Here is a 12179-nt window from a genome sequence, read left to right as displayed (position 1 = left end):
CCTTATCCCAAAAATTTACAAAAAGAGGTATTTGCTTTGTGTAGTTTAAAAATTATATTATCGTGACATTAACACGAAAAAAGAGCAATCTAGAACAACGAAAAAAAGTGATTTTATAAATTATCCTTTATATAAATTCTTGCTTTACAAATTATTATTATTATTATTTGACAAAAAAAAAAAAGTAACCAGAGATTTCAAACTTCACAAAATCTCATAATCCTTTAATTGAAACTTCATAAATTTCAGAATTATTCCTACAGCGGCAGACGATATGCAATGCTTTATGACACATGTGTCCAAATTCCTGCCATCCATGGACAACACAATTAATCATAATCATCAATAAAGTATATACCCAAACAAGTCTTTTCCCACAATTCATCACATTTTGTCCTTTTTTTTTCTATTTATACAAATACAATATGATTATCCCATTTATAGCTCATTTTTAGGGAAAACTAAATAGAGGATATTCCATTCATCCAATAAATATAATAAATAATACAAGGGATAAGGTGTATCAGGAGCAATCTTACCTCTAACGTTGGTAATAAAAAACCATTTTATCCCATAACATTGATAAATTGGGTTAATTTGAGAAATAATTCATCAAACTGTCTTCTCTGTCATTAAATTTATTGTCTACACTTCACATATGCGTCATTTCATCACAAATTAGTAATAGATCACATCCAAAGGGCGGTGGACTCCACCCTCTTTTGGCCTAATTCCGCCGTTTAGGGCCTCAAAAAGCCGATTTAGTGATTTTCACGCGCGCTTTTAACCTAATTTTTCATGGATTTCAACCAATTAAATTTTATGTTTTGACCTAATTAATTAATTCTTGAAATGTAATAATAAGCTCTAATATTTAGCGGATCCAAATTCACTTGAAACCGAAAAAATGTTCAAAAAAACCGAAAAGCGACAAATTAGGGTTAGGGTTTCGGCGTTCTGGGATTCCATTTCCATCGGAAACAGACCGACGGTCAAAACCCACAGCTAAGCTGTGGGCCCCACCCCCGTTTGGCCAAATTCGGACATCTAGGGTCTCAAAAATGCGATTTACGGATTTTCGCGCGGTTTTAACCTAATTTTCCATTCAATATTATTTATTTATTTTTGTTTGACCTAATTAATTTTTATTTTTACTTCTTGACCTAATTAATTAATTGTTCAAATGTAATAATAAGCTCTAAAAACCAAATTCACTTGATACGGAAAAAAGGGAAAAAAACGTCTTAAAGAAAAAGTGAAAAGCGTCAAATTAGGGTTAGGGTCTCGGGACCCACTTTCATCGGAAACGGGCCAACGGTAAAAACCCACATCCCAAAGGGCAATGGGCCCCACCCTTTTTTGGCCTGATTCCGCCGTCTAGGGCCTCAAAAGGCCGATTTAGTGATTTTCACGCTCGTATTTAATCTAATTTTGCATGGATTATTTTTTTAACCTAATTTTGCATGGATTTCGACCAATTAAATTTTACGTCTTGAACTAATTAATTAATTGTTGAAATATAATAATAAGCTCTAATATTTAGCATTGTCTTATTCACTTGAAACTGAAAAAACGTTTGAAAAAGCCGAAAAGTGACAAATTAGGGTTTCGGTTTTCTGGGATTCCATTTCCATCGAAAACAGACCATCGGTAAAAACCTACAAAAAAAGTTGTGGGCCCACCCCCGTTTGGCCAAATTCGGGCGTCTAGGGTCTCAAAAATGCGATTTACGGATTATCGTGCGGTTTTAACCTAATTTTGCATGCATTAATAAGCTCTAAAAACAAAATTCACTTGATACGGAAAAAAAGGGAAAAAACGTCTTAAAGAAAAAGCAAAAAGCGTCAAATTAGGGTTAGGGACCCCACTTTCTCAAAGGGAATTTTAAAGAGTTTTAAAAAATACCAGATTTATGAAAAGTTAAAGTGCACTTATTTTATTTCTAACTGTAATATGTATTTATAGTGTAATTTAAATATTGAAAATGGATGTGAATCCATGCTTTTTTTTTTAGTATTAGCACATTAATCAACTACATGGACTAATGTTGGGCTCAGTTGAATTCAATTAATTATAATTGAGTTGAAATAAAAGAATCCTATATTAATTAGCAATCCTATATAGGTCTATAGTTTTTGGGAAGTATCAATTTAGGCTCCACATACAAAATAACACTAATATAGGTTTAACGTTTAGAAAAAGGTATTAATTTAGGTATCAACAACAGATTAGATACGTCATTTCTATTACTCCGTTAAGTTCTGCTAATTGTAAGTAGAGGGAGAAATCAAAACTTAACGGAGTAATAGGAATGGCGTGTCTGTTGTTGAGACCTAAATTGATACCCTTTTCTAAACGTTAAGCATATATTGGTGTTATTTTGTACGTGGAGCCTAAATTAATACTTTCCAAAAACCATATGTCTATTTTGGTACCTTATTCCTATTAAATATAAATTAATGGTATGATTTTGTGCACGTTATGTACAAGTTTAAAGTATAAATAAATTACTATACATAGGACAATCTCTGTCCCATTTCCTTTTCCAATTAAATCACAAATTATTTTAGATGATTAAAATCACCGCTTATATATTAGGTAACTCTTTATTGTAAGAATCTTTAATTTTTAACGTTTTTTAAGTCATCAGTAAATATAAAAAGTTCTGGAAATTGTGATTCGAAAAATAAAAAATAGTAGTTTCATACAAAATACGGTTCTAAACAACTTTAATTCTTGAACTCATTTATCTAGACCGTTTATAATTGATTCCGAATCGTTAAAAGGACGTGAAAATAACTAAATCGCATTTTCGATATCCTAAACGCCTGAATTAGGCCAAAAGAGGATGAGACCCACAATAAATTTAGGGGTTTTAACTGTTGACATGTTTCTAATCGAAATAAAGTTCTGAAACCCTAAAAACTATAAACCTTAATTTGACACGTGACACTTTTATTTGCCTGGCTTTATTTCAACTCAACTATAATTAATTTAATTGAGCCTAACCCACTCATTTCATGGATTTGATTGATGTGTTACTACTGAAAAAGATTTTCATATAGAGAACCTCACAATGATTAGACACTGAATTAGGGAAAGCACCTAAGAAATTAAAATATGAAATCAATGACTGATTGGTGGGATTAAATGTGTTTTAATTATAACTTTGGGGAACTGTGTCAATGTTGTCTGTTGTTGCAGGTTTTTCCAAAGTTAGCGGAAGTGGCACAAAAAAGGAGAGAGAAAAGTTCCGTAAAGGGATGAATTGGAATTGGTATTTTCATGCAATATTTTATTTTATTATTTGTGTAATTTAATTATATTTAATTGCCATCAAATGTTATTTTATTTTATTATTTAACTATACTAGGATTAAGATTAAGAGGGGATTATAGAAATCCGCTATTTGACTGATTAAGGTAATAACTAATTAAATATATGGGAAAATTACAAAAGTAGGTCAAATTGGAGGTTCCTTTACATATTTAACCCATTTACTCAACCTACTATATATTTAGACTGATTTTGTGTGACTTTCCCATAATACCCTCAATATTTACGCGCGTCTCGCCCCCTCCCGTTTGACTTCGCAGATTCGATATTATGCGAAGCATGCGAAGTTAAAGTTTGGTTTACTTGATGAATATTTAGTTCGCATATGCGAAGCTAAAATTTGGTGTACTTGATGAAAAAGGGATCCACTTGAAATGATTGGTAATGATTGAGAAGATTACGAGCTAATGATTGAGAATTGTGGAGATAATGTGTGACTTAAAGTAGGGATGGTACTTTTGATAATAAATGAGGATTAAATTAAGAAGATGGTACTTAATATATTAATGTAATTTTTTTTAAATAAGAATAAATTTGATAAACGTTTCTTTTCGATATATGAAGTGAATTTGCATGCTCTGAAAGCGAATTTATTAATTATTGTATGCTCTGAAGAAGTCAAATTAATTAGGTCTAATGGGAATACGGACCCATTGGCGCGTTTCCGATGGGAATACGGACCCAAAATCCTAACCCTAATTTGACACTAAAAGCGAGTTTATTAGCTATTGCATGTCAACGTTTAATTAATTAGGTGAATAAGTAAAATTAATTAGGTCAAAGAGAATAATTAATTTAATTAGGTCAATGAGTAAAATTAATCAGGTCAAAGGGTAAAATTAATTAGGTCAAAAAAGTAAAAAATAAAATAAAATAATAATTGATGGAAAGGGTTAACAGGAGTACTTACTTGAATGATTTTCCAGAATGTCCGAATTCCTTTATCATCGGAAGAATCATGCAGTTTGAGTATCAGGGGATTCATGCTCTACAGGTTTCAGCAACAACTGGCCTGTTCGCATATACTGCACTTCTCTGTCCTTAAACTTCTTGTCCTTCTGAAGAAAAAAAATATGAAGCTGAGCTATGTAAATTTGAAATTGGCTCATTCAAAGACACTCAACAGATAAAAAAAAATGGAACTAAAAATGCAAAAAAACAGTATCGATAGAGGAATAAGAATCATTTGAATCATTAGAACAATATATTCGTTTGTTGTTGATGATTCTTGAAATGCAAAAAGGTATAAAACTTGGGGAAAAAATAGGCAAATTTAATTGAAACTGAAACTTGAATCATAAAAAAGCTCAAGAAGTAGATAAAAATAAATCCTTACCGAAATGAGTAAACCAAAAGCTGCAAAAGATTTTGAGCATAGTTCTTAAAGGCGCAAGGTGCAATAAGTCGCTAAGAGGTCTTGGAACCTAGGCTCAAGGAGCAACGTAAGGCGCGGACCTGAGGAACACGAGACGTAGAAAAAAATATATATATACTCTTTTACTAGTTAAAGAATAAACCAAAAAAACACCCTTGCTTATGACCAGACAAAAACAAAACCATAACGAATTGGGAACACAGAACATTTTTAGGAGATAACGTTTTCAGGAATGTCGTCCCTCATTGGTAGTAAATCTGTCACATAAGGATTCAGTAAGAAGATTTCAAACAGCTTCCTGAATTTTTACATTGAGCGTCTCGCAAACCTGGAAAATCATCACTGGATGCAAATTGAATCAAGAATGAACTCCATAACCTCATTCGAAAAGCCATAAATCTACAGCTATAATACAACCAGGCTCCTTCTTCACCCCTCCTCGATCCTTCATTAACTTTCGCGCTTTTGCCACATCATCCACCTGCTGCAGCATACATGTTTGACAACTGTTTATAGGTTCCGTCATGCTGTTGATTTAGCTCGAAAAGTTGTTCAGCAACTTGAACCACGAGATCAATGTTCCAATGTATTCTGCAGCCAGTGAGCAGAGCCTCCCAACTAAATCCGCAGAGTCATCAAGACTGATATCATCTGATTCTAAGACATACAAATCCAAATTAGCATGAAGTGAAGAAGGCAAGTTCGTCAATTTAAGAGATGTAGAACCCACGTTTCCCCTTATTTTCAAGCTCTCCAGATTCGGACATAAAATTTCTAGGAGAGGACAGTTCTTGCCAAATTCCCTTAGAAGAATTGTTTTCAAATGCTCAGAAGCAACAACAAGCGCCCCTTGAAAGCCACAATAACATAATTCTAAGCATTCAAGCAAAGGACTACCAGATAATACATGCTCAATCGCTTGATTACCCAACTCAGAATGATCTAACTGCAAACTCTTAAGAGATTCCCAATTTACTTTCACGTTCGGCATAAACTCACAAGCACACATCTTCAGCTTAACTAATGAAGGATTGTTGAAAAAAGAAGACCACAATTCGTACTTGTCCCATGATTCCAAATTAAAACCATCACAGTCTAAAATGAGCTCCTTTACATGTTTTTTGGCACCGAAACGAATCCACAATGACAATCTAGAATACAGCTTACACAAAGGGATATCTTTGGAGTCGATAACAAGTTTCTCTGCAGTCAAGCAATCATAGAGAATTAGTATATTGTCAATCAAATTGATGAATTATCAGACAAACAAACGTACTGTTTGAAATGAAATTTAGGATAGAGACGTCGGTCCATTTACACTCCCACCTATAATAAAAATTAGACTTAAAGGCCTCTTTTGTTGACGGTATAAAGGAGAGGATTCGCTGAGTCAGAGAATCTGGCAAACCTTCTATGCAATCTTTAGAACCTTCAAAGTAAAAAAAATGCTAATGAATAATTCAAATTTAAAATGCTATTATTTATCTATTAACAGGAAATTAAACTTAAAACAACTTTCATTGAGACTGAATTTCTAATATCAAACAGTAAAATATTTGCTCAAAAACTTACATTCATCAAGTAAGGCCCAATATCTAGCTTCTCAACATGATGAACCTGCATAATAGTCTGACTAACCAAATTTATGCAGTCTTGTACATTGTAGTCGTATCGGTCGTAATCGTAGAAAAAATCAAAAGTAACATAAACTGAAGACCGCAAATTCATTAATTTAGGAGATGTAAGCCCTATTAGACCTGAAATTCTCAATCTCTCAACATTGGGACATGAGATTTCAATGTTACTAGAATTAAATGAATCCAAAAGAAGAATTTTCACACTTTTAGAAGCAATAACAACAGCATCAAACAAATTGCAGCGGTGTAATTCCAAGTATTCAAGCATAGGAGTACCGGATAAAACATTCTCAATCCCTCCCTTTTGCAGTGCACAATCATATAAACGCAAAATCTTGACAGATCCCCAATTTACATTCCCAATCGTCATAAGATCACAATAAAGTAACTTCAATTTAACTAATGAAGAATTGTTGAAAAGAAATTCTGGCAAGGGATACGGGGAGTTGATAGTGAGAAACACAATGAGTTCCTTTACATGCTTTTTCACAGCAAAACGTATCCATGGATCCTTGTTAGGAATTCTTTCAGAGTAACTTGTCATTTTGATGACGAATTTGTCGATATTGGAGCAATCATCATGGAGATTTAGGGTTTTATCGATGAAATTGGAAAATTGATCGATAGACATACCATTATAAATACACGTATTATAGACGAATTTGAGAACTGATACACGAGTCCATCGATACTTCCACGATTTGGATAAAACCATAGTCTTCACTGAATCGGTTGTCGGCAGAAGGGAGAGGATGCGGTGAATCAGGACATCCGGTAAGGCACTAATGCGGTCTTCATCTTCTTCGCCCGAATTGATTCTATTAATTTCATTTTCCGAATCGCAGCTTCCTTCCGTTTCCACTATGGAAGCTCCGCCAGTAGCAGCCATAAACAAGCAATCAAAAGCTTAGACTAGAGTAGGGTTGTAAAGGGGATATTTTGGAGCAGAGGTGGCAATTTCCTTTCACCGTATTATCTCATATTTATATTAGATACGGTTTCATACGTTATAAATACAGTTTCATACGTTATTAAAGATCACTATTTAATAAACAGCACGACTCAAATAAATACAACTAAATTTTGGATGAAACAACACAATTTTTGAATAATATAGGCCCTGTTTGGTAAACAGCGTTTGGGGATAAAAATAGCAGTTTAGACTAATTTTAGAGGTTTGACCATTGAAACCGCTGATTGGAGTGTTCGGTGGAGAGAGGTTTGGGAAAGAGTTTTGAGATGAAAACGCTAATTTAGAAAAAAAACTCTTAAAATGCAAAATTAATTCTAACCCTAAATCCGAAATCCTAATTCGAGTCTAGAAGCGCGGTTATTAATTATTGCATGTCAACGTTTAATTAATTAAACTAATTAGGCATGGAAAGCTAAATTAATTAGGTAAAAGATTTAAACTTTTTAGGTCAAAGTGCAAAATTAATTAGGTGAAAAAAATAAAAAAGAATAATTTCATTGGAAATTAGGTTAAAACCGAACGAAAATCAATAAATCGCATTTTCGGGGCTCTAGACGAAGGAATTTGGCCGAAATAGGGTGGGGCCCACATCTATAGATGTGGGTTCTTCCCGTTGGCCCGTTTCCATCGTAAATAGGAACCCGATATCCTAACCCTAATTCGAGTCTGAAAGCGCGGTTATTTATTATTGCATGTCCACGTTCAATTAATTAAACTAATTAGGCATGGAAAGCTAAATTAATTAGGTAAAAGATTTAAAATTTTTAGGTCAAAGTGCAAAATTAATTAGGTGAAAAAAATAAAAAAGAATAATTTCATGGGAAATTAGGTTAAAACCGAACGAAAATCAATAAATCGCATTTTCGAGGCCCTAGACGACGGAATTTGGCCGAAATAGGGTGGGGCCCACATCTAATGATGTGGGTTCTTCCCGTTGGCCCGTTTCCATCGTAAATAGGAACCCGAAATCCTAACCCTAATTCGAGTCTGAAAGCGCGGTTATTTATTATTGCATGGCCACGTCTAATTAATTAAACTAATTAGGCATGGAAAGCTAAATTAATTAGGTAAAAGATTTAAACTTTTTAGGTCAAAGTGCAAAATTAATTAGGTGAAAAAAATAAAAAAGAATAATTTCATGTGAAATTAGGTTAAAACTGAACGAAAATCAATAAATCGCATTTTCGAGGCCCTAGACGAAGGAATTTGGCCGAAATAGGGTGGGTGTTCTCCCCGTTGGCCCGTTTCCATCGTAAATAGGAACCCAAAATCCTAACCCTAATTCGAGTCTAGAAGCGCGGTTATTAATTATTGCATGTCCACGTTCAATTAATTAAACTAATTAGGCATGGAAAGCTAAATTAATTAGGTAAAAGATTTAAACTTTTTAGGTCAAAGTGCAAAATTAATTAGGTGAAAAAAATAAAAAAGAATAATTTCATGTGAAATTAGGTTAAAACCGAACGAAAATCAATAAATCGCATTTTCGAGGTCCTAGACGAAGGAATTTGGCCGAAATAGGGTGGGGCCCACATCTTTAGATGTGGGTTCTTCCCGTTGGCCCGTTTCCATCGTAAATAGGAACCCAAAATCCTAACCCTAATTCGAGTCTGAAAGCGCGGTTATTTATTATTGCATGTCCACATTCAATTAATTAAACTAATTAGGCATGGAAAGCTAAATCAATTAGGTAAAAGATTTAAACTTTCTAGGTCAAAGTGCAAAATTAATTACGTGAAAAAAATAAAAAAGAATAATTTCATGGGAAATTAGATTTAAACTCTTTTGGCCTAATTCCTCCGTCTAGGGCCTCAAAAAGCAGATTTAGTGATTTTCGCGCGCGCTTTTAACCTAATTTTGCATGGATTAATTTTTTTTTAACCTAATTTTGCATGGATTTCGACCAATTAAATTTTATATTCTTGACCTAAATAATTAATCCTTGAAACGTAATAATAAGCTCTAATATTTAGCGGATCCAAATTCACTCGAAACGCCGAAAAACGTTCGAAAAAGCCGAAAAGCGGCAAATTAGGGTTAGGATTTCGGCGTTCCGGGGTTCCATTCCCTTGGGAAACGGACCGACGGTCAAAATCCACAGTAAGGCTGTGGGCCCCGGAACCCTAGTTTCATCGAAAACGGGCCAACGGTAAAAACCCACAGCCCGTTGGGCGGTGGGCCCCACCCTCTTTTGGCCTAATTCCTCCGTCTAGGGCCTCAAAAAGCAGATTTAGTGATTTTCGCGCGCGCTTTTAACCTAATTTTGCATGGATTATTTTTTTTTAACCTAATTTTGCATGGATTTCGACCAATTAAATTTTATTTTCTTGACCTAAATAATTAATCCTTGAAACGTAATAATAAGCTCTAATATTTAGCGGATCCAAATTCACTCGAAACGACGAAAAACTTTCGAAAAAGCCGAAAAGCGACAAATTAGGGTTAGGGTTTCGGCGTTCCGGTGTTCCATTCCCTTGGGAAACGGACCGACGGTCAAAACCCACAGAAGTGCTGTGGGTCCCGCCCCCGTTTCGCCAAATTCGGACGTCTAGGGTGTCAAAAACGCGATTTAGTGATTTTCGCGCGGTTTTAACCTAATTTTCAATGCATTATTATTTATTTATTTTTGTTTGATCAAATTAATGATTATTTTTACTTATCGACCTAATTAATTAATTGTTAAAATGTAACAATAATAAGCTCTAAACATTAGAGGATCAAAATTCACTTGATACGGAAAAGGGGGGAAAAAAACGTCTTAAATAAAAAGCGAGAAGCGTCGAATTAGGGTTAGGGTCCCGGAACCCTAGTTTCATCGGAAATGGGCCAACGGTAAAAACCCACGGCCCAATGGGCGGTGGGCCCCACCCTTTTTTGGCCTAATTCCTCCGTCTAGGGCCTCAAAAAGCAGATTTAGTGATTTTCGCGCGCGCTTTTAACCTAATTTTGCATGGATTATTTTTTTTTAACCTAATTTTGCATGGATTTCGACCAATTAAATTTTATTTTCTTGACCTAAATAATTAATCCTTGAAACGTAATAATAAGCTCTAATATTTAGCGGATCCAAATTCACTCGAAACGCCGAAAAACTTTCGAAAAAACCGAAAAGCGGCAAATTAGGGTTAGGGTTTCGGCGTTCCGGGGTTCCATTCCCTTGGGAAACGGACCGACGGTCAAAACCCACAGCACGACTGTGGGCCCCGCCCCCGTTTGGCCAAATTCGGACGTCTAGGGTGTCAAAAACGCGATTTAGTGATTTTCGCGCGGTTTTAACCTAATTTTCAATGCATTATTATTTATTTATTTTTGTTTGATCAAATTAATGATTATTTTTACTTATCGACCTAATTAATTAATTGTTAAAATGTAACAATAATAAGCTCTAAACATTAGAGGATCAAAATTCACTTGATACGGAAAAGGGGGGGAAAAACGTCTTAAAAAAAGTGAGAAGCGTCGAATTAGGGTTAGGGTCCCGGAACCCTAGTTTCATTGGAAACGGGCCAACGGTAAAAACCCACATCCCAAAGGGCGGTGGGCCCCACCCTCGTTTGGCCTAATTCCTCCGTCTAGGGCCTCAAAAAGTAGATTTAGTGATTTACGCGCGCGCTTTTAACCTAATTTTGCATAGGTTATTTTTTTTAACCTAGTTTTGCATGGATTTCGACCAATTAAATTTTATTTTCTTGACCTAAATAATTAATCCTTGAAACATAATAATAAGCTCTAATATTTAGCGGATCCAAATTCACTCGAAACGCCGAAAAACTTTCGAAAAAGCCGAAAAGCGGCAAATTAGGGTTAGGGTTTCGGCGTTCCGGGGTTCCATTCCCTTGGTAAACGGACCGACGGTCAAAACCCACAGCAATGCTATGGGCCCCGCCCCCGTTTGGCCAAATTCGGACGTCTAGGGTGTCAAAAACGCGATTTAGTGATTTTCGCGCGGTTTTAACCTAATTTTCAATGCATTATTATTTATTTATTTTTGTTTGATCAAATTAATGATTATTTTTACTTATCGACCTAATTAATTAATTGTTAAAATGTAACAATAATAAGCTCTAAACATTAGAGGATCAAAATTCACTTGATACGGAAAAGGGGGGAAAAAACGTCTTAAATAAAAAGCGAGAAGCGTCGAATTAGGGTTAGGGTCCCGGAACCCTAGTTTCATCGGAAACGGGCCAACGGTAAAAACCCACGGCCCAATGGGCGGTGGGCCCCACCCTTTTTTGGCCTAATTCCTCCGTCTAGGGCCTCAAAAAGCAGATTTAGTGATTTTCGCGCGCGCTTTTAACCTAATTTTGCATGGATTATTTTTTTTTAACCTAATTTTGCATGGATTTCGACCAATTAAATTTTATTTTCTTGACCTAAATAATTAATCCTTGAAACGTAATAATAAGCTCTAATATTTAGCGGATCCAAATTCACTCGAAACGCCGAAAAACTTTCGAAAAAACCGAAAAGCGGCAAATTAGGGTTAGGGTTTCGGCGTTCCGGGGTTCCATTCCCTTGGGAAACGGACCGACGGTCAAAACCCACAGCACGACTGTGGGCCCCGCCCCCGTTTGGCCAAATTCGGACGTCTAGGGTGTCAAAAACGCGATTTAGTGATTTTCGCGCGGTTTTAACCTAATTTTCAATGCATTATTATTTATTTATTTTTGTTTGATCAAATTAATGATTATTTTTACTTATCGACCTAATTAATTAATTGTTAAAATGTAACAATAATAAGCTCTAAACATTAGAGGATCAAAATTCACTTGATACGGAAAAGGGGGGGAAAAACGTCTTAAAAAAAGTGAGAAGCGTCGAATTAGGGTTAGGGTCCCGGAACCCTAGTTTCATT

At 35.1% G+C, this 12179-nt stretch overlaps 1 protein-coding gene across 6 annotated transcripts; it reads right to left on the bottom strand.

Moving 5' to 3' along the window:
• Nucleotides 1-222: 222 nt before the first annotated feature.
• On the bottom strand, nt 223-7282 carry LOC136216211 (F-box protein At5g03100-like). 6 transcript variants are annotated; one of them, XR_010683213.1, is made up of 6 exons: nt 6284-7282; nt 6038-6140; nt 5040-5914; nt 4673-4968; nt 4247-4394; nt 223-307 (listed from the first exon to the last, which is right to left on the bottom strand). XR_010683213.1 is itself a non-coding variant. In XM_066002976.1 (2 exons), exons 1-2 carry the CDS (start codon nt 7235-7237, stop codon nt 6123-6125), a joined length of 972 nt encoding a protein of 323 aa, XP_065859048.1. In that variant the 5' UTR covers nt 7238-7282; the 3' UTR covers nt 5995-6122. The 6 variants fall into 6 exon arrangements, 1 of the variants encoding a protein (XP_065859048.1); XR_010683219.1 differs by having other exon boundaries at nt 4673-4791; XR_010683225.1 differs by having other exon boundaries at nt 4673-5368; nt 5442-5914.
• Between the last annotated feature and the right edge of the window lie 4897 nt (nt 7283-12179).

This window comes from Euphorbia lathyris, chromosome 1, assembly GCF_963576675.1.
Source record: "Euphorbia lathyris chromosome 1, ddEupLath1.1, whole genome shotgun sequence".
NCBI classification, from domain to species: domain Eukaryota; kingdom Viridiplantae; phylum Streptophyta; class Magnoliopsida; order Malpighiales; family Euphorbiaceae; genus Euphorbia; species Euphorbia lathyris.
The sequence above is the reverse complement of the archived record's forward strand: the minus strand, read 5'-3'. Positions and strand labels throughout refer to the sequence as shown.